This window comes from Rhinatrema bivittatum, chromosome 11 (assembly GCF_901001135.1).
Source record: "Rhinatrema bivittatum chromosome 11, aRhiBiv1.1, whole genome shotgun sequence".
Lineage (NCBI taxonomy): Eukaryota > Metazoa > Chordata > Amphibia > Gymnophiona > Rhinatrematidae > Rhinatrema > Rhinatrema bivittatum.
This window is the reverse complement of record NC_042625.1, coordinates 56530161-56557630: the sequence shown is the minus strand read 5'-3', so window position 1 is coordinate 56557630 and position 27470 is coordinate 56530161. Positions and strand designations below refer to the sequence as shown.

General features: G+C 43.0%; 1 protein-coding gene across 1 annotated transcript in view; it reads right to left on the bottom strand.

The window, feature by feature from the left end:
* ZNRF3 (zinc and ring finger 3) overlaps positions 1-27470 on the bottom strand; it is a 300648-nt gene that overhangs the window by 32132 nt on the left and 241046 nt on the right. The window contains exon 3 of the mRNA XM_029571516.1: positions 38-112. Within this exon, the coding sequence (XP_029427376.1) occupies positions 38-112 (75 nt within the window). The remainder of the gene's footprint in view (positions 1-37; positions 113-27470) is intronic.

The following is a 27470-nucleotide window of genomic DNA, read 5'->3' as shown; positions in this document are numbered from 1 at the left end:
GCTGACCACACAGTCCCTCACAGTGCAAGGTTTTTACCTGCTCAATGGCTTCTGGGTTTTCAGACACATCAAAGATGACAGCTGTTGCCCCACGCTGCACTGCTCGCTTTGCCTGGGGAGACAAGGGGAAAATACAAGTCAAACCTCTGGCTACAAAATGCCTGCTTTTGTTCAGGTACTTTCTGCGGTCGAAAGCATGAGAAGTATTATGAAGATTCCAGGGCAAAAGAGCGAGGTCTCAGTCTTGTGCCAGCAGACTGCTGGGGTGAGAGGCGGGAACATGGTCTCTGAGCTATCTTGTGGCTATATGAAAGGGGCTTTGCTTACTCTCTAAAACCCACACCTGCCTCCGAGCATCCAGATCAGACGCTGGGGACTTTAAAAGAGGTTGCTGAGAACACCATAGTGTTTCTGACAATTCATGGGCAGAGAGCCAGGCCACGAGGACCTGGAGAACCATGAGTCTTGAGTCAGAGAAAATGTATCTGTGCTTGTTAGGTGAAGTAAGGAACCTCTGTGTCGACGGTGTAATCTGGCTTGGACTAGACGGAGTTTGCTTTTTTGAATCTTCTTAACTTATTGAATCTCAATCCCCTTGTTATTCCTGAAGAGAAGGAACCTGTAATCTGATACCTAACCCTGCAAACGTAAGCTAGGATGAACTTGCTTTCTGTTAATAAATAAAAGATGATGCGTATATACTTTATTTCGCCGTTTTCCAGCTAAAGAGTTAAAAATAATAAAAGCCTGGTGGTTAAATCCTGGATTGAAGTGACTTGTAAGGCAGCCCCGATAATTTGACACAAATCTATCAACACAGACCTCATGATGCCAAAAGAGGAAATTTACTGTGCGGTGCCTTACATTCAAACAGGATCCTAAAGCACTTCATAAGCAGCGCATGTGAAACCCATGTAGCCACCATCTGGGTGGACGGCCATGAAAGATGCAAATGTGAGAACAAGGAAGAAAGAGTAATTCTCATCTCCCACTTAGATGTGGTAAATGGAAGCTCAGGATGGAAAAAAGAGCTAGAGGGAGATTAGAGAGGTCTGGCTGGCAAAGATAGGCAGATAAATTGATCCAGCTAATTTAGCTGGGATAGTCAGCAGCATGCCCATGCTGCTGACTATATCCAGATATCTTACATTTATCTGGCGAACTTTAGGACTGCTCGTTGGCTGTTCTAAAATTATCTGGCTAGGTTAGCCAGATAATGCTGAAAATCAGGTTCATTTGGCCAAGAGCTAGATTTGCTAAGCCTCGATAAGGCAATATTGTGAGCTTAAATAGCAAGTAACGTGCGTTAAATACTGATTATACCATGATACAACACAAGATTTCCTCCCGCTATGGAAATAAGCTGCTTTGTATGCATAAAATTTCCTAATACATGCAAAGCAGCTTATTCATAGACAATCCAGTGTAAATAAACCACGGGTGACTTGGAAAAATGTCAGACCCATTATTTTAGCACGTTTGAAGGCGGTGTAGATATTTTCCTGCGGGAGCATTGGGATGGCTAATGATCCTGTGGGAAAATGAAAGGGCCAAGGTGCCCGAAAACTCCCTTTCCTACCCAAATCGCAAAAAACGACACCAGGGCTACTTGCAGACCATCCCCCACCTTCCAAAGCAGCCCTGGCCCCCAAAAGAAAAAAAAAATGTAGGAAATTGCATGGCGATGGCCCACTCCCTTCCCCCACCCCGCCATCTAATTGGATAAAAGTGCCCCCTTAAGCTTAAGGCCCTCTACCCAAAAACTCCCCATCCATTCCACCCTCCAAAATTAATATCCTTGGGGGTCTAGTGTTCCCACCCCCTAATTCCCTAACCCAAACAAAAAATGACCCTGGTGGATGCGGGGGGGGGGGGGGGGTAAGAAGACCCTAACCCCCACCCTTACCCCGCCATGCCTCTAAAATCCATTTTGATAGTCAGCAGGGGCCCAGAGTACCCCCCCCTAGCCCTGGGTCCTTCTACACCATTTTTCAAGGTGGCATCGACCTGACCTTCCCCATCATACAACAGAGGCAGGTTCCGGAGATAGGACCTGGGCCACATGTCATAGGTCCATTCCCCGAACCTTGCCCTTTATGTGATAGGGGCAAGGTCAGACTGACACCATTTTGAAAAATAGCATTGATTGGCTACAGCTAAAAGCACTCTGAGCCTCCGCTGACTACTGAAGATGGACTGCAGAGGTATGGGGAGGGGGTTAAGGGGGTGGGAACACGAGACCCTAGGGATATTAGTTTATTTGGGGATGGAGTGGGGAATGGATGGGAATACTGGTCTAAGAAATTAGGAGAAGGGGTAGGGGAAGGGAGTGGGCCGTCACCATGTGATTTCCTAAGGTTTTTTTTTTTTCTTTTGAGGCCAAGGCCACCTCAGAAGGTGGTGGAGATGGGGGTCTCCAAGGACCCATGGGATTGCGATTTGGAAGAAGGTGCTTTAAAGGTCTCAGGCCCTTTAAGTAACAGCAGCCCCAGCTGAAGTGGGCCACCGTCACTTGTGAAGGCCCCATACAGTGGCGTGTTTTTTGCTTTTTTTTTTTTTTTTTATTGTGCTTTTGTGCTGTGGTAAAAGAAAAAAAATCACGGCACGGTATGACTGCGATAGTTTGTTGGGGAGGGGCCAAATATCACAGGGACGCCCGTCCCTCCTCCCGTGATATTTGGCTTCTCCCATGATAAAATAGCACGGCTTCATAAATCTCCCTATTAGGTGGATAACTGTGCTCCAGACCTGGATAACTTTTTAGCCAAATAAGTTATCCCGTTATGTCAGGGCTTGACAGATTGGTTAAGTCAGTGTTTCTCAACCTTCAGCTGGAGGCACACAATCCGTTGAGTTTTCAGGATATCCATAATGAATATGAATGAGAAAGATTTACATACATTGGAAAGTTGTGGTATGCAAATCTATTTCATGCATATTCATTGTGGCAATCCTGAAAACCTGACTGGATAGGTGTGCCTCCAGGAGAGAGCTGGGAGACACGGAGCTAGGTGGGTGCATGGCTTTGGGAGGGCTTTCCAACAAAGATTTGTTACATAGGATGATTTGGGGGGGGGGGGGGGGCGGGTCTTATCTTTTATAAGGAGTATATGCTACGCATCATTTCTTTTCCCCTTCTTGCAACATGTTCTACTTATTGCAACCATGGGGTAAAGAAGAGCAGGCTGGGAGGTGCAAGTGTCGTCTTAAGGAGGATTGTGCTCCATTCCAAAGGCCCTCGTCCCCCCAACAGCTTGGTCCAGAGCACAACCTGAAGCAGCACCCCAATCTTCTTAGTGATCACAAAACATTCTGACAAATTCAAATTTTAAAAAGAAAGAATGAACTACAGGCTCACTCACACAGACTATAATAAATCTCCCACACATCTGTACATCCAGGTTTCTGGTGGAGGTGGGGGTGACCGTGTGGAGAAGTGAGTTTATGTATGCGATAAGTAGGAAGGAGTGAGAGAGAGAGAGTGTGTGTGTGTGAGAGAGAGAGAGAGTGTGTGTGTGTGTGAGAGAGAGAGAGAGTGTGTGTGTGTGTGTGAGAGAGAGAGAGTGTGTGTGTGAGTGAGTGTGAGAGAGTGAGAAAGGTGTGGGATGGTGCAGGGCATGTGTATGTGCGATGTGTTGGACTGGCAGTGCAGGGGGAGGGGACTTGAAAGCTGCTTCTTTTTTCTCTGTCAATATTCTGCAGTCTTTAACTGCCATAGTAAAGTATTGGGGCTGCACTGGGAGGTTTTTTTCACCAAAAATGCTGACCCAATGTTTCTGGTTTTTGAACCTGCCTGAGATATTCCTATTTTCCCTCACTTCTGTTCCTTCTTTTGCCTGGACACAGAGAGAGAGAGAGACACAGCCCTTTTACATAACTCGTATCCAACATTTCATATGTTAGAAAGCATAATTACTGATATCACACTAGTTTTGACTATTTCTCTCAAACGTTGACTAGCTGAAAAGCACTATACTATAGCACCACATAACCTCAAAAAAAGAAAATATTAATCACCGTCAGTAATTCTGAGGCTGTCTTTTCCTCTTGGACATTGGAAGAAGCACTATAGCAGAGGGGTCTTAGCAGGGCTCCCTAGAGCGGAGCTTTCCAATCCCTCTGCCATGGCACACTGGTGTGCCGCATCTTGATCCGTATTCTGCCCCGGCAGTCCCCTTCCGCCCCCTACTTTCTAGTATTGCATTGCAGCAGGATGCTCATTAGCACCATGCACAAGTCTCAGTGGCCCTGCTATTTTTATTCAGTCCCGGCTGGGCCCGGGGCAAAGAAAGAAGGCTGCTGAGTGGCATCGGGCCCAGCTGTGTGGACCAAGAGAAGGATGCCGTGTCAGGCCCAAGCCAAGTGGCTGAAAAAAACAAAAAAAGAGAACGTTGCCATGCCAGGGCACACAACCAAAGAAAGGACATTGCCGTGTTGGGGTCAGGTTGTGTGGCCAAGGAGAGAAGGTCGATCCACTCAGTGGAAGAGAGGTGGCTGCGCCATCGACAGCAGGGCCAAAGAGAAGAGATTGCTGCCCCCAGCAAAATGCACATTCAGGAGGTAGAGAGAGTGTCAGAGCTTGTGTGAGTGAGTGTGAGCAGCAGCATCTAATACGAATACGAATTTATATTATAATATATAATATAATATATATAATATATATAATATAATATATAATATATATAATATAATATAATCTAATACGAATAAAAGAGACCACATAACCCCCATACTAAAACTCCTCCACTGGCTGCCTATTAAGCAAAGGATTCTCTATAAAGTATACACAGCAATTCATAAATCTATTTACAATATATCCCCACTCCACTTAAGCACCCAACTACGTTTTCACTCTTCAACTAGACCTATCAGAGGAGCTTATAAAGGCACACACTATGTTCCTTCAACAATATCCTTACATCAGAAACGTACCATTTCTTTAGCAGGACCTGTCCAATGGAACATGCTCCCACCAGACATCCGCCTTGAGATCTGCTTTGCTTCCTTCAAAAAGAAAATTAAAACCTGGCTCTTTAGCCAAGCTTTTCCAGAACTTTGATTATTTTTACCTCCAGCTATCAAGATTTTCTCACCATCGCAATCCCTTTTGCAGATCACATTTATCTTAGACAATTACGCCTTATTTTATGATTTGATTTCTCAGAGACTTTGCAAGTTTATCAGTGTTATTATTCGAATCTGTTTTCCATGTTTTCCAAGTTCTATAACCTTGTTATATGTATCGCCTCTTGGCATAATTTTTATGTTTCAATGTAAACCGATGTGATCTGTATTTTAAATACAGGAACACCAGTATATAAAAATCTAAAAATAAATAAATAAATCTACAAGAGGTGAGTTTGTGAACAACAGCATGTGTGCAAAAGTTAGTGTGTGAGAGCTTGTGTGTATGTGTGAGTGGTGCTGCATGGGTCCAAGAAGGTAGCTGCTGCTTTCTGCACATCCCAGGGAGAGAGAGCATGCAAGAACATATAGGGGAGAAAGAGCATGACAGCACGCTTGTGTCTGAGCATGAGAGGGATTGGGAGCCTGCTTGTGTGGGTGCGAGAGAGAGAGAAAGATTGAGAGCCTGCTTGTGTGAATGTGCACCTGTGTGAGAGAGACTGCTTGTAGGTGTGCCTTGAGAGAGGGAGAGAGAGATTAGGAGCCTATTTGTACGTGTGCCCGTAAAAGAAGAAAGTTTGTGCGGTCCTCCCTCTGCCAATCCATGACAATATCAGAGTGACAGGAAATTAAGTATGGACAGGAGTTTTTAAAATCCTTATTTTTATTATTGGGTAGTGGTTGGTTTTTCTGCTGTTTGGAAATATTTTATTGCTGTTTTGGGGAATTTACAAGTTTTTTTTTTAAATTACTAGATGTTTGTTGGCTGTTTTAACATTTATTCTTTTTATCAGTATGATTTTAGTATTATGACTGTTGTGTCGATATTATTGCTTGATATTTTGTAAGGAATGATGATTGTTTTTCCATTGTTGCACTGCATAATACAGTCGGGCTTGTGGTTTCCAGTTCAGTTTTTATTGGCACACTTCTATTATACTTTATTTCTTTTCTATTTTGTTTTGGTGAGGATCTATCTCGTGTAACCTATTCTTGCTGTGAAAATTATGGTACTTCTCATCACTGGCTTTTAAGGCACTAAGTCAACCCTTCTTCATTTCTATTTTAACAAAAGTTTGTTCTTTATTAACTTCATCTGCATACAGAAAGCAGTTTTGAAATGTTATTGCTGAAAATATTTTTTTCAGACACATTCTATTTTCACTGCTATTATTAGACATTAGGCGATTATTTTAAGCAAGGGATGGACTTAGCCAGTGTTCCCTTTAAGGATTGGGTTGCTATGAGCATAAAAGTGATAGGCTTTTTGCAAAGAAAGTAGCGCTCACAGGGTAATTTAACCAAAAATGTTTGCACACAGCAAACCAATCCTTCAAGGGAACACTTACGTTGGGGGGGGGGGGGGGGGGAGGAGATTGGGATTGGATTGAGAGAGTGCTGTTCAATTTAATTAAAAGTACATTTCCTGGCATTTTTACAGTCACATGACCAGTGGGTATGAATATATGTGACATTGTAAAGTTTGGCTCGTGCGCCACGAGGATCAAGCAAACTTGATAGTGTGCCCTGCTCAGGAGCACAAAATATACAGTCTCTGCTGTGCCCCAAGCCACAATTACTAAGCAAACCACTTTTTATAATTGTTTGTACCTTGTAAGGTTTTATAGCCATAGATTTTTGCAATAGACATCAACAGGAGGGCAATTAACAGCAGTCCACATATGATTCAGTCATACTGCAAATTTTCTTTTAAAAGCCCTGCGTTTCTAATATAAAGGTTAATTATTTTCCCCAACTCAGGGATCGATGCAATAAAATGTGCCAAGCCTAGCACACGGGTTTATGCACGTTTTAGACGCTCTAAACTAGCGCCAGATGCAGTAAGGAGATTAGCGCATCCAATATGTACACCTTAAACGCGAACTCATTAGCGCCCATCAGATGTTAATTAAATGTAATAGAGGACATCAGCAAGTACCCCCAATGCAGAATGTTGGGTGCCCAACGCACATTTTTTTAACGCAGCAAATTTAACTCCAGCCTCGGAGGTGAAGAAATGACAGCTTGCAGTCAGGGGGCTCATGCAAAACACTGAAAAACAGTATCATTGAAACACTAATTTACTGCTTCTGGTATTGAAAAATAATTATATATTGTTACAGTTCTGAATGCCATGCAGCCTCCACTCCAACAGGGGATCCCGGCAAGCTCCGCTCAGGACTTTTTTCCGCCGTGTCCCTGGTCTCATGCCTCAATCTATCTTACAGCTTCTGCTCCACCAATGGACCTCCATGAGCACTATCTCCAGGCTGGCCAAGCTCCTCCTTCCTGCCTGCACCACAGCCAGTCTCCAGCCATACTTAACCCTGACTGTCCCTTGTCGCAGTGCTTCTGCATAGTATCTCTGGCTCTCTGCCTTAGCCACCTATGCCTTGCGGCCTACTCAGACCCTGCCTTGCTTTGCCTTGTGGCCTCTTGATCTTAGCTTTGCCTTGCACCTTGTAGCCATTCAGCCTTCTAACCTCAGCCTTGCCTTGCAGCCTATAGGCCTCCCTGTGCTTACCTTGTTCTGTGGCCTACCTAGGCCTTCCACTGTCTTGCCCATCAGGGCTCTACTTGCCTATGCAGCCTTTGGGTTTTCAGGTTCAATGTTGTCCCTGTCGTGCCCTGTCTTGTACTGACCTAGTCCACCCCAGTCGAAGCCTGAGTTCCAGTGTTCCAGAGCACCAGCCTTGCCTGCACACTGTTCCCTGCAGTTTCAGTTTTATCTCTATGCCACTCCGATCCAAGACATGGTTCCAGCGTTACCTGAACTCCGCTCTTGTCCAAGCCTTGACTTCAGCCTTACCTGCACGCCGTTCTAACCAAACTCTGCTTCAGCCTTGCCTACCATCCTGTGCCACTCTGGAGGTGGTGTATCCCACCCTCTTTCTGAATCAGAGCCACAACATATTTTCTCTTCATAAAAAAGAAAAATCAAAGTGTTATTGCCATACAATTTGGACATCCATAGCAAGGGGTGCCTAATATTTTGCTGAGGTTGCTGAAATGATTAAAAAAAAAAAAAAAGCATCAAAACGGACACTCGTATTGAGCGCCCACTGCATAAAGTATTGAGCATTACAGATGCTTAATTCACCGTAAGTGCACTCTTTTGAACCTTGCCTCATTTAAATATTGCATCGGGCACCCAGGGGATATGGCTGCGTGCATTAGAAAAACGGACACTCAGTACGAGTGCCCATTTTCAGCAGGCATCTTATTGCATCAGCCCCACTGTTTCTTGCAGGTGGAAATAGTACAAAACATACCTGGCAATCCCAAAATATGGCAGGATGCTTTATATGTGGAATTCTACCAACTGGTTCTAGCCATGAAACTGCTTTTAAGAAAAGGGGCAAGAGGTAGCATTTGAAATAGAAACATCCTCCTAGATCCTGAGGATCCAAAAGCTTCCTGATAAGTAAAAGGAATGAGCACGTAATATTTTATCAGCTTGTGTTGACCAGCACTGCCATCTAGAGGTCAGCATTACTCTTTCCATGGCACTGACCTAGGCTGGAAAGAACTGAATGGGTTCATTAGCCTCTTTCTAGATCAAACAGTTTCCTATTTAAAGTGCTTATGAGACTTGCGAGCCTAGATACAATACGTATCTGCTGTGTGCTGCCAGATGGAAGATCAGGAGTGATCCCTAGACATCTGACATCCCTTGGGCCAGCCAGGGATGCTGCTGAGGCAGCATTATTTTTTGAACTTTATATACCACCTGCAAAGTTAGTTATTCAAGTAGTTTAAATTAAAGAGATGCATAAAATAGTCCTGGGGGAATTCTGCACTACTGTGGAGCACAGAATTTGCGCAGAATTCCCCTCCCCCTATGCAGAAAACAAGAGAGGAGACCCTGGCAAGCTGCGAACAGAGCGCGAGAAGATGAAGGCCCCAGTACGCCGTTCATGGTGAAGATGGAGGCCCGAGTGCCTCGGGACGTGCTCCACTCGCAAAGATGAAGGCCCCGGTGAGAGTGAATGTGTGTGTGAGAGGAGAGGGAGAGGTGGTGCGCTGATGTGAAGTTCAGAGTTATTCCGAATTTTTTGCAGAGACTCCTCCAATACTGGGCTGTGAACCGAACGCCTCAATCTGAAAGGATGTGAGAGTGTAGTCCATAGAGGGGAAGGACATGTTGCACAAAGATGGGCCAGCTCTGGTGCGGATGGCAAGCCAGGGAGTGGCATGAAGTGGGCTATCCTCAAATCAATCCACCATGACCCATATTGTGGTGTGGCCATTAGAGGGAGGTCTGTGAAAGTGAGTGGACAGGTGGGTCCAGGGTTCTTTGAGAGCTAGCAAATGCTGTAATAGCCCCCAAGGTCAGGCACATGAACCCTTGTGCTTGGCACAGGTAGGACAGGATTCTACATAGCATGTACCATCCATCTTCACTTAAGGCCACCAGTAGGGGCGAAGGAGGAGTTCGAGCACACCAGGATGTCCTGCCATACGAGAGCATTGGGCCCAGCCGAGTATTTTTTCCACTGAGTCATTTGGGATCCAGTGTCTTTCTGGGTGGGATCGACTCAGGGATATTTTCAGTCTAGAAAGAGTGCAAAAGAGCATCCTTTCACTGGTTCTTTTCTGCAGGCTGATATCAAAGTTCGAAGTTGAAGCGGTTGAAGAACAGCGATTATCTGGCCTCCCGGGGGTTGAGGTACCTGTAGTAAATATTCCAGATTTTTATGATCAGTGTAAATAGCGATCTGATGTTTAGAGATGGCGCCAATCCTCTAGCACCAAGCTTTACAGCATGGAATGCCTGATCCCAGATTGTATAATTTTTTCCTGTTGGTGTGAACGTCTTGGAGAAGGAGGAGCACGGCGGAAGAGTCCCTTGGTCATTTGTGTTGGGCAAGGACAGCCTCTACCCTATGGGTAGAGGCATCTACTTCCACAATAAAGAAGGTAGATACCCTGGTCCTTATTAGCTGAATTGTCATGCGACCTCCTAGCCAACCACAATGCCTGACTGACTTCTTTCCTTGTTTCTCCTGGGTGGATAATCATTGCAGCTGCAGGGATATTTAGAAGCACAGTCATCACCAGTGCTAGTAAAATTCTGGGGTTTAACTAGAACAGCTTTCTTCTTGATTCCTCAGATCTCAAGGGGGAAATGAAAACAAGACCAAGTAGTTCTTTTATAGCACAACTCTGGAATGTAATTACAACTAGTCCAGCACGTATCCGATGTCCCTGGGTCACTGCCCAGATCCAAAACAAGTAAGCTCCTGGGGGGTCAGGATATCCATTTATGGTCACCCTGTCACACATGTAAATGGGGTTTTAAATTATTGCTTACCCTCTATGGGGGTAAAAGTACCCACGTATGTCAGCAAGTGGGACTTTCTTGCATATGGCCTTACTGGAACTGAAGAAGGTGGGGGAGGCGGCACTCACCTTGGTAATTTTGCTTAAAGAAAGTACCAGCACAAAAGGCAGAAGCAAATTTGCACATATACTTTTCATGGGGCAATAATGAAAACCACTTGCATACTATTACTTTTGATTATTTTGGCAAACCCTGTGAGTAAAATCTACTCACAGGTTTTGCCTGCATGAGAGCAGGAGATTGATTGTATCTACTCACTAAAGCTTCCAGTGCAAAAGTATTTGTAAATGTAATCTTTAAATTGCGCAAAGAGCACCACTTGTGTTTAAAACATTTCAAATCGTGCACAACTTTTAAAAACCCTCCTGCACCTTAACCCTGGGGCTGCATCTTTGTCCCCTTTTTCAAGTCTTTCCCACCTTTCCCCTCCAAGCTAGAACCTGCAGCGGCACAGGCCAAAACCTGTGCAGAATTACCAGAACAAACATATCCCTTTCTGCATCGTGACTGGGTCGCCTTGAACGGACGCGAATCACCTCTACAGAACCGATGGCAGACACGACTGGGTCCAAATCCCCCCCCAAAAAAAGCTGCCATTCTGAACAAGTACCCATGATCACGAGAATGCGTGCACATTAAAACGAAACAGTTTAGAAACGTGGAGAATGTATAACGGCGCTGGAAGCAGAGTGCTGCGGATGCTCTGTGTTACACACACACACACACGATCATACTCCTAATCCCATTCCAACATTCCACACCACGCCACCCGACTGAACTTAGCTGCTGCCTGGGCTGACCTTCCAGGTTTCCCTGGCAAGAGATAAAAGCAGGGAAGTCACAAACACACCACAGTATGCAAAGCCTCCCTCCTCTGCTGCCCCAGCTTCTCCCTGGAAACTGCTTTTCTCAAACCACAAGCTCCTTCTCTTTCAGAAAGGAGAGACAGTTTTGTGTGAATAAGATATGTGGGAGTAGGCTGCAGCCTGGAGAGAGGCTCTCTGCCTGTCTTCTTTTTCACCCTATTATAAAGGGTTTGGCAGGCAGCTTGGCAAAGTGAGTCTCAGCGCGTGAATGTAGAACGCAACTGCAGAAACTGCTCCCGCATTCATCTCGGCACCACAGTCTCTGCCTGCCTGCTGAGCCCTGAGCTACTTACTGGGGTCATAAAATGCGAAGTGCTTTAGGTTCCTTCAGGGGGGAGGGGGGAGGAGGGGGGACCCAAGCTGATCCCTTCATAGGCCTTCGAGCAGCTGTACAAAAACGTTGCAAGAGAGCTTTCTACAGCTCTATGGTGCTGGCATTCTCAGTCCCCACCTGCTGCATTTTACTACAGTCTCCTTCCCACCCCCACTACATTTTTAAGCAGTCTCTGCAGCATTTTTTGGTCTCTGGAATTCTGGGCATCCATTAGACATGAAAATGTTTTTTTCATATAATGGTTCCCCAGCAGTTTTTGGTTTTGACCTGGTGTTTCTGCCCTTGAGGATCCTTAGAATTTATAGATAGATGGGTGAAGGACCAAGAGAGCTGCCAGTCAGAGCTCATGCCTTGCATAATTCAGAGGCCAACATGGAGTGGAGCCGTAGCCTGGTGGTTAGAGAGCAGTATTGCTACGAACCAGGAAACCAGCGTTCAGTTCCTGCTGCCACTCCTTGTGCCCTGGGGACAGAGAAATGCCCATAGTACCTGAACGTAATCCGCTTCAAAAGTGCCAAAAAGCAGAATAACGCAACATGATTCTGATTTTGTGCAAGAAAGGATAACGAGAGCTAAGGACACAGTACTGCAATACAGGGGAGGAAGAGAACTGTAAAGCTATCCATCCCCAGCTTCTCCATCCCAATGACAGTTTCTAGGCTACAGGAAAAAAAAAAGGGGGGGGGGGGGGGGAGGAAATGCCTTTGAATTTCTTCATCTTGACGATTCTCGGGTCTTTCTTTCCTTAAGTAATTTTGCCATCTCAGATATGCAGAAGTGAGAAAACCACAGAGAGAGCCTGTCCCAGTCAGGTCTGTGTGAAACAGGCAGAATGCGCTTTGCAACTGAAAGTCCTCTCTGGCATCCTCAGTCCTTGCATGGGGCTCTGGCCCGCCCTCGGGACCCTGCTCAAGGTGCCTCTATTTTGGGCAGCTGAGTTTTTAGATAGGAACAGCAAAACCACAAATTCTGTCCTGAAGCAACAGTAAACCATGAGGCCAGAATTAACCCCCAAATTCTCTGGCTGGGTTGAATTTAGCCGGTTAGGTATAACCTTCATTTTATTTATAATTTACTTTCCATTCTGGAGCACCACTCTCAGCAGGGGTTTCTGAAAGCTGGAGCAGAGATTACATTCCAGACACATGCCTTTTTTTTTTTTTTGCCTCTATCCTGACCCCTCCAAGCCTTAATTATGTAGCTTGGGAGCAGGGTTAGTACATCAGCTCCAACGTGGTCCAGAATAGAGCACTTCTCCAAAGCAGCAAGATTCAGAAGCAGGAGTAGCATTTCAGCCCTGGAGGATCAATTCAACAATTTGCTCCCATTCAAGTGTTAACAGTATGACAGGAATAAGCCCAAAGACAGCCCATAGCACTGTCCCCATATCCCAAATCCTTCAAGTCATCTGCACAGTGGCCTAGTATCACCACCTGCCCAAAGCCTGTCACCATTTGTTTCAGTTGCTGGTGCTGAATCAGGGCCACTCTGCTCCCCTTTCCCCTAATGAATATGTCCTTCTTACTCTATGCTCTCCCCCAAACAATCAAAGCAGGCCTATGCATCTGCCCTGCACAGTCTCTCTCATATACCCATATCCCTAATCCCAGAAGAATGGCGCTGCTGCTCCCCACCCCCCTGAATCTCTCCTCCCATCCCTTGTTTTCCTCCCTTCCACCTTCTCCTCCTTGCCTCATGTTGCGCCCTTGATTCTCTTCCCTCTTCTTACTACTTCCAGGTTCTCTCTTTCCTCCTACTATTCCCCCTTCCCTCCCACCTAAGCACATGTTATAGTCTTTCTGAAGACAAGGAACAGAAAACCTTCCTCTTCAGCCACTCCTTTCCCCCTTGGGACCAGAGGTGGCCCAAACCTGACCAGAGCCTGGTTAACTCAGAGTAGGAGAAAGTGGTGATGGGAGGAAGGAGTTCCGGGTGAAGCACAAAGTGGCCACTAGCACGCAGGTGGCCATAGTTCTATAGAAAAGGGAGTGAGCTCCGGTGCAACTGATCAGCAGTCAAACTGTGGACAAACTGATTCCAACCAAGTGGAAACAGCAAGCTCAGTTTAAAGAATTAACATGCACTAACTGTAGGGGCTAATTATGGCACTTACTAGTCCAGCAAATGAAGTTCGTCTCATAGGTCGAATGGCAAAGCAAGTAGGCAGCCCAGGGTGGGTTGTGGATTGGCCTTCCTTCCTTAAAGGAAAGGAATTTATCAGGTAAGTAGTAATTTCTCCTTCCTCTGCACTCAGGCAGGCCAATCCACACAAGCGAGATGTACCAAAGCTACTCCCGAAAAGGGTGGGGGAGGCTGCCCGAGGTCCCATCAACACCGCATGCGCGAAGGCCGCATCCTCCTTGGCCCGCAAGTCCAAGCAGTAATGCTTGGAGAAAGTGTGTAAGGAGGACCGCATCACTGCTTGGCAAATCAACAGGAGACAACCGAAGCTCCATCCATGAGACCACTGGAGCCCTAATGGAATGCGCCTTAACCTGTCTAGGTAATGGGACATCAGCATTCACATAGACTGCTGTGAAGACTTTTTACCCAACAGGTGATAGTAGCATGTGTTGCTGGTTCACCCTGTTTACTTCCACCATGGAAGATTGATTAGTGTCCTTCAGCTTTTTTAGGTTCCCTGTCTTATCTCATTATGTTTCTGGATGCCTAATTTATATTTAGAGACAGACTTGTCCATTTGTGTCTGTATCTGTGTATGTGTGTTAAGAAATGTCCTTTCCTTCCAGGTATTTATATTGTAAACTAACTTTTTATTGTACATTGCCTTGATTTTATTACAGAAAGGTGATTTTTAAAATTAAATAAACTAACTAGTCCTGTTTCAGTTCTTCTCTGTGCAATGTGTACACCACAAGGCCTAAATTAGTTACCCATTTTGGGCTTGTAAATCCTACCATCAACACTGGTGACTTTTAATGTCCCTGGGAATCTGAGATCAATGCCCCCTCCCTGGTAACAGAGATCCATATTCAGACACAATCTGGCTAACTTATCCCACTAACTTTCAAGGTATGTTCAATAGTGAAACCACACTATTGAATATAGCCGATTATCTTCAAGTTAGCCAGCTACATTAGGATAGCTCTTTGGCCCTACAAGGCTTAGCTGGCTAAGTCATCCAGCTAACTCAGAATATTGGAGTTAGTCAATTAATTTAGCCAGCTAACAACTCCTCCCAGTTACGCCCCCAGAATGCTCCTAACTTAAGCAGCTAAATTCTAGCCCCCTAATGTATTTATTTATTTCGGAGTTTTTATATAGGTTTAGCAGTTAGCCTTCACCCCGGTTTACAGTAGAACAAGTTGTTACATCGAACAAGAAATGGAACATATTATGGCAAAAATTACATCGAACTGTTAGAGGAATATATTAGAACAAATCTTAATCTCTTGAACAAGGGACGCATCATGGTCAACAAAACTTTAACAGCAACAAAGAACTGAGAAACAACTTTCTGAAAACAAGACTATAAAGACTCCAGAGGTCACAGCAAGCAATCCAAGCTTCGAAGTCCCCGCACCCCTTGCAGCAGAAGAGGACCGGAAGGTTCATCTGCATATCCTACCCCGCAGCCCTTGGGAGACGACTCCAGAGGCCACAGTGAGTTGTCCATGCTTTGAACTCCACAGCCTCAACTTCCCAAGGCCCCCTCACCCCTTGCAGAAGAAGAGAACCGGTAGCACACGCTGTTATCAAATCTCTCAATCCAGTTGTTTCAATGAGAGGAGATCATCTTGCTAGTGGCTGAAGAGGCTCAGTAATAGTTAAGTATCACTTTGGGAAATCTCAGGACTAAAAACGTTTGGGAAGAGGTGAAATAGTGGGGTATATTCTTTAGAGTTTGAATGTTTCTGAGATTATAAGCAACCCAGAGGAATGTGGATTAACCCATGGATAAGACTGCGATTTTAAGGACCGATTTTTGGGGTAAAATTTTTGACTTATACACAAGTATACACAGTAAATGAATTCTTTGCTTCAGGGTTTACTAAGGAGGATGCTGGCAAAGTACCAGTTCCGGAGATGGTTTTCAAGGATGATAATTGAGATGAACTGAATCAAATCACTGTGAACCTGGAAGAAATAGTAGGCTAGATTGAAAAACTGAAGAGTAGTAAATCACCTGGACCAGATGTACAACCCAGGGTTCTAAAAACTGAAAAACGAAATTTCAGACCTATTAATAAAAATTTGTAACCTATCATTAAAATCATCCATTCTATCTGAAGACTGGAGGGTGGCCAATATAACTCCGATATTTAAAAAGAGCTCGAGTGGTGATCCACAAAACTATAGACCAGTGAGCCTGACTTCAGTGCAAGGAAAAATAGTGGAAACCATTCTAAAGAACAAAGAACATATAGAAAGAAATGGTTTAATGAAACACAGCCAGCATGGATTTACCCAAGGGCAGTCTTGCCTCACAAATCTGTTACTTTTTTTTTTTTTTTTTTAAAGGGGTTAAAAGACAAGTGGATAAAGGTAAACCAATAAATACTGAGTATTTGGATTTTCAGAAAGTGTTTGACAAAGTCCCTCATGAGAGGCTTCTAAGAAAAGTAAAAAGTCATTGAATAGGAAGTGATGTTCTTTTGTGCATTGTAAACTGGTTAAAAGACAGGAAAGAGTAGCATTAAATGGTCAATTTTCTCAGTGGAGAAAGGTAAAACAGTGGAGTGGCTCAGAAATCTGTACCTGGCCCAGTGCTTTTCAATATATTTATAAGTGATCTGGAAAGGGATAAAAGCGAGGTGATCAAATTTGTAGATGACAAAATTATTCAGAGTAGTTAAATCGCATGCGAACTGTGATAGATTGCAGGACCACCTTGCAAGACTAGAAGAATGGGCATCCATATGGTAGATGAAATTTAATTTGGAAATGATACAGGGAAAAAACCCATGCAGTAGTTTCACAATGTTAGGTTCCATATTAGGAGTTACTCCCCAGAAAAAAGATCTAGGTGTCATAGTGGATAATACATTGAAATCATTGACTCAATGTGCTAGTGTGGTCAAAAAAGCAAACAATGTTGGGAATTATTAGGAAGGGAATGGTGAATTAAACTGAGAATGTAATAATGCTTCTGTATTGTTCCATGGTGAGACCGCACCTTGAGCCATGTGTGCAATTCTAGTCGCTGTATCTCAAAAAAGATATACTTGCACTAGAGAAGGCATAGACAAGAGTGACCAAACTGATAAATGGGATGGAACAGCTCCCCTATGAGGAAAGGCTAAAGAGATTAGAGCTGTTCAGCTTGGAGAAGAGACGGCTGAGGAGGGATATGATAGAGGTCTTTAAGATCATGAGGGATCTAGAACGGGCAAATGTGAATCGGTTATTTAATCTTTCGGATAATAGAAGGACTGGGGGCACTCCATGAAGTTAGCAAGTAGCACATTAAAAAAAAAAATCAAGAGAAAATGCTCTCATTTAGCTCTGGAATTTTTTGCCAAAGGATGTGGTTAGGGTAGTTAGTGTAGCTGGGTTTAAAATGGTTCCTGGTTAAGTTCCCGGAGAAGTCCATTAACTGCTATTAATCAAGCTGACTTAGGAAATAGCCATTACTATTACTGGCATTAGAGCATGGGATCTACATGCCAGGTACTTGTAACCTGGATTAGCCACTGCTGGAAAAAGGATGCTGGGCTTGATCGGCCCTCAGTTTTGACCCAGTAGGGCAACTTATGTTCTATCTAGTCCTGCTAAGTATCTCAAAAGATGTCAGTGATAAATTAACTTGAATATATGCACAAGTAGATCTATACACAGCTATAATCCATTGTCTAAATTCCTCTGGAAGATCAAATTTCTCAAGCACTGAATCCTATCAAAAGCTTTTTGGCATCAAGTACCATAATTGCACCCGCTATATTCCTCTTTTTTGACAGGCGGAAGACGCTAAAGAGCTGCCTTGTGTTATGGACAGAGCTCCTCTCTTATGAATCCAGTCTCATCAGGGTGAATAAGAGAAGGCATAATATTCTCCAGCCTCAACTGGAGCACCTTTACTAAGATTGTAATTTGTGTTAATCAGCAATATTGTGCAATATGAACCAACCTCTACTTCATTCCCCGTTTTCCTTATGCAAAAATGTACTTTCACTGAGGTGGGATGAGGCCTAAGATAATTGTAAAGCTCTTTAAGACCAGGTACTACTTCATTCATGCACTTTTTATGGAAATCTTTCTGAAAACTATCAGGCCAGGGCTTTCCCCAAGGGGTAGGCAGCTAATCATTCTTAGACTTTCCAATTCAATAACTAGTGCTTTCAAACCATCAACTCCCTCCCAGGGACAGTGAAGTTGCTTACCTGTAACAGGTGTTCTCCTAGTTTTCACATGTGGGTGACATCATCCGATGGAGCCCGGCATGGAAAACTAATGTCAGTTTCTAGAAACTTTGACTGGTACACTGAGCATGCCTGGCATGCTCCACACATCCACACAGGGTCTCTTCAGTTTAAGTAGATCACGAACAAATAAAACAAACCAGGTGAATCCAACTCTGCAGGGTGGCAGGTGGGTTTCCTGAGGACTAACATTTTTTATTTATTTTATTTTTTATTTAAGGGTTTCTTATATACCGAGGCACGTTTGCAAAACATCACCTCGGTTCACAATGTAACATAACTTAGCAACAAGCTTTACAATAATAATAATAATATTAATAACTTAGCAACAAGCTTTACAATAATAACATTAACATCCTGCTGTCCTAGGAGAACACCTGTTACAGGTAAGCAACTTCACTTTCTCCTAGAACAAGCAGGATGGTAATCCTCACATGTGGGTGAATCCCTAACTACAGACTAGACCCGAGACCAATGGGAATCAACAGACACCAAATTAGGTGTCAACGGGCACAACAGGGATGCTGTTGGTAACATCAGGAACAGCCTGAACCCAAAATAGGGCCAAAAGGTAGGAAGAGTTGGATTCACAGCTGCAAAAGTTTTCTGAGGACAGACTGGCTGAATCCACTATCACGACAGCAGTCCTTGTCCAGACAATGAGTCACGAAGGTGTGGAGAGAATTCCACATCATAGCCTCGCAGATCTCCCCCATGGGAACTGCATGCAGGTGGGCCATAGGTGTGGCCATTGCCAAAGCAGAATAAGCTGTGACGTGGCTCACCAGTTGCAGCCCTGCCTGGTCACAGCAGAAGGCAATGCATTTGGCTAGCCAGGTGGAAAGAGTCTGCTTGGTAACAGCCATACTCAGCCTGTTGGTGTCATAAGCCTGTTGGTGTTCTATGTAAACCGAGTTGATTTGATCTGTATCAAGAAATTAGATATAAAAAAGCCTTAAATAAGAGAAACAGCTGGATGGATTGTCTATGGCCTGCTGTCCGGTCCAGTTTGTGCAGTACCCTTTCCCCTGGGTTGGAATGAGGCCTGGGGAAAAAAGTGGGCAGGACAATGGACTGGTTAAGGTGGAACTCTGTGACCACCTTCGGCAGGAACTTAGGGTGTGTTCGTAGGACCACCTGGTCATGGAAAAAACCTTATGTAGGGTGGATAAGTCAAATGCATCAGCTCACTGTCCCTACGTGCCGATGTGATCGCTATCAGGAATATGACCTTCCAGGTCAAATACTTAAGAGCAGAGGAGCACAGTGGCTCAAACAGCGGTTTCATCAACTGGGCCAACACCACATTCAGGTCCCAGGACACTGTGAAGGCCCGTAGGGGAGGCCGCAGTTGAAGCAATCCAACATGAAATGCCCTACAAGGGGCTGCACCGAGATGGGTGAGCCATCCACCACATGGTGGTCCGCAGCTATGGCACTCAGGTGCACCTGAACAGAGTTGGTTTTAAGCCTGGTCTCCAAAGGTGCAGTAGGTAATCCAGGTGTTCCCTGTTTATGTAGGTATGCCTTGGGCTTGAAAAGATTGGGAGACTGGGTTACCCTAAGTAACAAGTTGTTTTTTTTGGGGGGGGGGGAGATACTTCCAAATCTTGATCAACTTCTTGGAGGTCACCAGAGTAGATCAGGAAAGGTGCAGCAGATGTAGCTAGTCTAGAATTCAGCAAAGCCTTTGACACGGTTTCAGAGCTAGCTAGTCAGTCAGGGAGCCAAAAGAAAAATTATAAACTGAGTAAAAAAATGAATGAGCAGCAAAACAGTCAATGGAGTCCACGCTTATGAAAGAAGCCTGACCAGCAGGCTGCCACAAGGATCAGTGCTAGGCTTATCCTGTTTACCAAGTGACACACTGATAGGGCTGGAATGGAAAGAAGATGATATGAAAATGTGCAGCAGAACAGACATGCCAGTGGGATAAATAAGATGCAAGAGAATTTTAAAAATAAAATAAAATTGGAAGAATGGTCAAAGGCAATTATATCAAAGATCTGGCATTTTTAATCCAAAAAATGCAAAATCATGCATTTGAGATGCCAAAATCCAAGGGCCAGATACTTTTTTTTTGGGGGAGGGGGGGGGGGGGGGAGAACTAGCAGCCAAATATGAAAACAACCCGAGGTCAACAACAGAGATTACCTTAAGGTTGCCAGTCAGCGTGATCAAGTAGCTGGGAAAACTATTAGCATACTTGGGTGCATAAACAGAGGTAGCACTACCAGTATAATGGGAGTAATTACCTTTCTGTAGGTTTCACTTAGAGTACGGTATTCAGTACAGTATCTGGAGATAATATTTACAAGAGGACATTGATCTGCTACAGGCAATTTAAAGGAGGGTCTCCAAAACAGTGCATGGCTTGCACATGAGACAAAGAGAGATTTATGCACTCTCCAGAGGAAAAGTAGGCTTAAATAAGCTACCAGAAAGAAGCATTTTCCATCTAATGAGAAGTTCAACGACAAATGGTCACCATATAGAAAGCTAAAGGGAGGAAGGCTCAAAAAGGAACGTGCAAAATACTCCTTCAACCTCCAGGTGGTGAACACCTGGAGGTTGGAGGAGCCAAAACAGCAGCAAAGGGACCTTAGAAACAGGGAAAGACCTCAGATCTAAAAAAATCTAACACTGGTAGGGGGAGTGTAGCTAACTCCTCACTACCCTTCATTAGTTCTTTGGGAGTAACGATACCAATATTCTCCTCTTGACAATATTTTGGTAAATATCCACTAAACATGCCTCCTCAGCACACATAGGATTAAAGATTCCAGTATTCCCCATTTAGCATTCAGTAGCCAAGATCCCCATACTGCCCCTCCTCAGCCCTCTGGGAATATAAACACACTCCACCCCCACACTACTCCTCCTCAAGCCTCTGAGGACGAATTGCTATTTACGTCTAACTATACAATCAAATATTTAGTTTTCTTATTATCACATTTGCATTTTTCTCTGACCTTTTTCTCTCCCATCAATTTTATTTTAAATATTATATCCCAAAGGGAAGAGAGATTCCCATGTCTGAAGACTAGGAAATAAATTCCACTTTGGGGACAAAGTGGAATAAATCAAGAAGTTGAGGGAATGGCAGGGGTGCTGCAGGGAAGCACAGAGAGGGGTAAGTGTGCTTATATCCGTTTCTGCTTAAGAAGTGTATGTGTCTGACTAATTCAAATAGTCCTCAATTTAATGAGCATCACCAACTTTACTTTAAAAATAACATTCACACTAACTTCAAAGAATATGGAATTCTCTTATAGCAAATATATGTTAAAAGCATCATCCCTACCCTCCCAACACAGTCACCACACAGTAATGCTTCAGGACAAAATCCTATGCCTCCAGCTAGGTAAACAGTCCGTATCCACAAGTTTCCCCAATGGCTACAGAGCAGAACCAGCATATTTTGCCATCCCACTCAGTGTGCCCAAAAAGCAGTTCAATTCCTGGGCTGGCCAGCGGTTATAGCCCAGAAAAGAAACCCTAACCAATCCATAAGAGTAACATCGAGTGGTTCACAAGGACCAGGACTGTGAAAGGAGCCCTGGTAAAAGGTACTGCCATTATAATCACTAGACTAAAATAAATTGGGAAGGGAAGATAAGACAGGGGGAGAACTCCCCATGTGTTTGTCAATAAAGGCCGGTAGTGTCAAGGTCTAATCAACGCCCATTCCGTCTGAGCTGGCGATCGAAAGAGCAGAAGAAAACTGCTGGGCTAAAAAAATAAAACGTTCACATTTTGGTGTTAACGCAACACCACAAGTCTCTTCTACTATCAAATACTCGAGTGGCAAACTTCAGAGACAAATATGAAAAACTGAACTAGGAATAATAAAGAACACTACAGTAAAAAATATATAAATGCGTAGTAATGAATACAACAGTCAAACATTAAAAAGAAAAAAATGCTAACATGATCACGTTTCGGCAATGCCTGATTCAGGGGATATAAGAATTCAACACTGGATACAGTAATAAGATGCATGACCCCTAGAAAGTGACAGAAGAGAGGCAAGAAAGATTAAAATGCCAAATCAACTTTGAAAATATATAATATACAGGAATCTATCACAATACCTCTGCTAGGTGAAAAGGAGAAGAACTCCAAATAGACAAATCTCTTCCAGTGGCAATCTGCTGTCCCTATTGTCAAAAAAAAAATATGGATGCATATAAAAAAATATGAACTAAAGATGTATATTAAAATTGAAAACCGCGTCAACCAGCCTTTGCTCAGGAGGGCTCCAGGGAGGGGGGAGTGGGAGGGTTGAATGGCTAATTTCCCTAGATTATGAATGAGCCTCCAATATTATGAATGTTAAACCAAAAAAAAAAAAAAGACAGCAGTCTTAACATTTGTTTAATTTCTTAAATTTTTGTTCTTCCTTTTTTTTTTTTTCAAGAATACTTCTTGAAGAGTAGGTTTAAAAAAAAAAAAAAAATCTATAAATAATTTAACCCTCCCCCCCCCCCAAAAAAAAACCTACACAGACCAAATTCAAAATGCAAAGCCCCAATAGGCCAGGTTCTGCAGTGTAATACTGGAGAATTAGAAACAAAAGTGTTTCCTCCTGAACTGTGCAAATTGCAAAGATATAAAGAGATGCACACTTTCCAAAGCTGATGGAGAAAGTAAAAGATTTCTCACAAAAATGTGCAGGAAAAACTCTGTATAAGCCTCAGAAAAACAGGAGTTACTGCAGTAAAATACATCACACACTGCCACCAGACCAGAAATGTAATGTGACCAGAGAATAATGCTCACCACTGGAATCTGGGAATTGCTTTTATTTTTCTTCTGTACTTAGTAATTCTTTCCTTTTCTCACTTAGAACCTGAGTCACTACGGTTTTCCTCCAATTCTGTCTCTATGGGAAAGTACCTTGATGAAACAGGCCCTTTTATTTATTACTTTGGCAACACATAGGGGAGCTATACAGAGAGATAGTAATGAGGATAAGGGAAGGAGGAGGAAGAGAGTGAGAAGGAAGAAGGGAGAGAGGAAGGAGAGACAGGGTAAGAGGAGGAGGAGAAAGGAAGAATTGACTGTGAATCAAGGACACATACCTAAGAAATTGCCCATCGAGGATTTATAGATGTCCATGTGATCCTAGTGATGGCAGCTGGGGAAGGTCAGTGGGTTTATGATCTGTAGCCCTATTCCCTGTGCTTTCAGTACCCTAACTCCCTGCCCTTCCCGGGCAGGCTGCAATCATTCTGGAGGAGAGGGTGCCTCTGACGCTCATGGCAGGGAGAGCTTTCCAGTGACCACGCCAACAGGTTCTGTGCCTTCCCGGCCTGAGAATCAAGAATTACAGGCAAAGGAAATAGAGATGCTGGAATTAACCAGAGCCCTTCCCTGCAGGGAAAATGGAAAGCTATACATCATGACAACACAGTAGTGTTATGCTTGTGGGTAAGTCACCTTGAGTTATAAGTAGAAAAGACAATTTAAAAAAAATAAAATCTACATACACACATGCAACACCAAACTGCTGTCCCATCACAGACCCACAAGGACCACCCCTCAAACACAGTTTAAGTTGGTGAAGTCTTTTCCCGTTAATACAACCTGAGTGTCTAGAATTCCCTGTTGGGGGGACAGGGGATGGGGAAGATTTCTCTTCTAGGCGCTAAGTAGTATTTAAGAATCAAAAGTGGTAATTTTCCAAAGGATTTCCATGCTTAAAACTGTTTTACACAAGTACAAGTCCTGATGCGCAAATATCTCACATCTGAGAAAAAAGGGGTGGCGTGTGAGCTTGATTTGGGCGAGGCACTGGCATTCCGAACAGGGTCAAGAGATGTAAAGTTATGCGGTACTTGCACGCACAATTTTTACTTCGTCTATGTATGAGGTGTAAGTCTTAAATAAATAAAAGTTACTGGCGTCTATGAGGGTGTTGAGGGGTCTGGGGTAAGTGGGGAGTGTGCCGGCTAAAAAACCAGGGGGGGGGCTGGGTGGATCTAACCGAACACTAGGCAAACTGGTGGGTGAACTGGTGAAACTGGTCATCGGCTGGACACGCAACTGTTATAAAAGACCCTCAGCTTCGCGTCTGTAAGCCAATTCACACTGTTGGTCGCACACAAGCTTAAAATCAGGCCCACAGATATGCGTGCCTAGGCTATTTTATAACATGCATGCGTATGTGCGTACAAGTTATAAAACTGCCACACCCGAGTGCGTGTTGATACGTGTGTATGTGCGCTCGCACTCCTGTTTGAAAGTTACCATCCCTGCATGTAAATGGACTTTTGAAAATTGCTACAATGTTACATTTGCACTTGTAACTCCTTGAAAATTACCTCCAAAGTCTATGGTAAGCAGCACTAATCTCATTATGCGAATGGAAGTAATAAACAGTATGGAAGCAGAGATAGTTTCCAACAAATTTTTACTGATAAATGATGGAATTGATGATGAAAAGATTCTTTACAGCTCAAGATATTTTGAAATCCAATCTTTCCACTTCAAGCTCTTCAATAAATTTGTGGCCTTACACTTCCAATAAATTTATTCCATGATTAAAGCCAATTGCTAAAGTACATTACAATTAATCATTTGTCTTCCTTATCCATTCCATGCTCTGGGATTGCATATCAAGAAAATTTTGTTTTGTTTGTCCCCCTCCCTTTTTTTTTTTGTTTTGTTTCAGCGAATACCAACATGCATAGCCTACTGGACAACAATCAGCTCGCAGCACCGAAATTCTATTGTTGGCTTCCATTTTTTGCATTTCGTTGGCGTTTTGACAACAGAACTAGTTTTCTTTTGATTTTAATAGAAATATCAGATGCATTCGACACTCTAGATCATGCTGATTATTTCATCAGCTTCGACGGCTTGATCTGGCCTCCTCAGTTTACTCTTGGTGGCAGTCAGTTTTGACCGACCACTTTCAACAGGTTGTTTGTCAGGGGACCGAAGTCCACCTTATTCCGATTAGATATCAGAGCTCTGCACGGCTCGGCGTTATCGGCTATTTTATTTAATCTCTATATGTTTTCTTTGTGTCAGCTTTTATCAAACCTTGATACTGGTTATTGGCTTTATGCAGAGGACATTCAGTTTTTTTATTCTGATTTGTTCAACTATTACAGAGGCCTTGGCAAAGGTATCCAAATGCCTTAGTACCATGAAAAATTGGTTGTCTGAAAACAGACTTCTGCTGAATGTCATTAAGACAGATTCTTTGCCCTTCTGAATTTTCCCCACCAGAATCCCTTCTGCATCTGTTTGACAGCTTGAAGATTGAGATTGATAATGAAGCTCATAATGTGGGTGTAATTATGTATTCTTCCCTTTCACTTAAGCCCTCAAGTATAAAATGTGGTGCAAAACTGCTTTTATAAACTTTATCTATTGAGATATCTCAAACCATTTCTCTCAGAGTATGATTTGAAAACAGTCTTACATACCCTAGTTATCTCATCAATTGATCATAAAGAGTGTTAGAATAAAGGCCTTCCTTGGTCAACTTTGAAGGCTTTGCAACTCATCCAGAATGTGGCTGCTCAAATCATAACTGGTACGGGTGTTCTCTATCTTTATTAATATTTATATACCACCCTTGCCATAGCTTAGGGCAGTTTAAATCATAAAGCATTCATAATATAAAATACAAACATAGCACTTTATTCCTATATTAACTCAACTACATTGGTTACCCATCAGCTGGGATATTCATCCCAAGATTATTGTGCTTATGTTGAAGGCTATACATTGCCTCACTCTGCCTTTTTCTTCAATTTTATTAGCATTTAAATCATGTACATGAGATTAAGCCAAAGAATAATCACAAAAACAACCAGTAGGAAAAACCAAAAATGATAACATTACAAGTCCCCATAATAAAAAGGGGAGGGGGTTTTAACACAGCAAGGAAAGTGAAAGCAGGAAAATATTCTGAAGGAGATCACTCAAAAAAATCTTCTAAATCCCCAATACCTAAGAAGGCATAACAGATTAAGTCATGAATGACTTATCCAGAAGAAACTCTAAATGAATTGAATCCAAGAAGATAAACTTGTTCCCCTGTAAACAATAACCCAGTTACATGGAAACAAAAAAAAAAAAAAAGCAGATCCCAGATCCACGTGCGCTGTTTAAGCTGAAGAAAAAGCTTCCTTCTCATTTGACATTCTCTAGCAACATCAAGGAACATCTGAATCTTCTGACCATAAAATAATTCATCCTTTAAATACCAATACTTTAAATATGAGAACCATTCCTCATTGGTCTAAAAGGCAGATACATATACACATATCTAAAAAGGTGCTAACACATCCATATCACCTTCCTCTACATTTATATTCTTCTTCCTTTCAGGAAAATAACACTTGGATAAATTAAACTTCTTAACCATTGAAAAACTTTAAAAAGGCAATTATATATACACTTCTTAAACAATTCAAGTGCTGAAAGTAATCAAACTTCAGGAAAATATAACAAGTTTCTAGATCTAAATCATATCTTCCAAGGATTCATGCTTGGTATGAGCTTTGACTTCTGACTTCTTTTAATTCTTCCAAGAAGATATATCAGCCCATTCAGACCCTGCCATGTTCATCTCAAAACCTTCTACCTGTATATCAGGTTTGACAGGTGGAGTAGAGGGAGCACTTGTTTTATGTTGCTGGGCAGTGCTTTTGGAACAAATTACGGGATATTTTATTTAATTTATGTAGATTTACATTCCACCTTTCAGCCACTTCAAAGCGGAATACATTCAGGTACTGTAGGTATTTTGCTATCCCCAGAGGGTTCACAATCATATACAACTGCTCATACCCTACAAATAGGAATTGGAAACAACCATTCACAATGGTCTGACCCAAACATGGGTGTCCCTCAAAGATCAGCATTATCTTTATTACTTTTTAACATCTATTTGGTTCCTGCATGTAAAATCCTGTCTGGTCTCTCCAATGGATATAAAATATATGTTGATGACATCCAGTTTTGTGTTCGCACCCAGTACACCTGGTCTGCCAAAGTTGAGCTTACACAAATTTGCTCAACCATTAGAAAATGGTTGCACCATAATAAATTGGCCCTTAAAATGTCTAAAACTGTTTACCCTCTTAGTTCAAAGGCCATACTCAAAAAGTAAACCACACAACCATTGATAGATCTATCTCCTAGCCTCAAAAGCATGGGCATTTTGAATCAATACAAACCTTTCTGTATGTACCCACATTAAGACTGTAATAGCGACAGATTGTTACAAATTACATATGTTGTGGGCTGAAATATTTACTCAAATTAGATTTTTTCATAGTGGTGTAAGTGTCAATCTTCTTCTACTTTAAGACAGTTACAATTACTTTAGAATTGAGCTGCACATCTTAAATCGGGTACAAAATGTAAGGAACATATCACCCCAGTTCTTGACTTACACT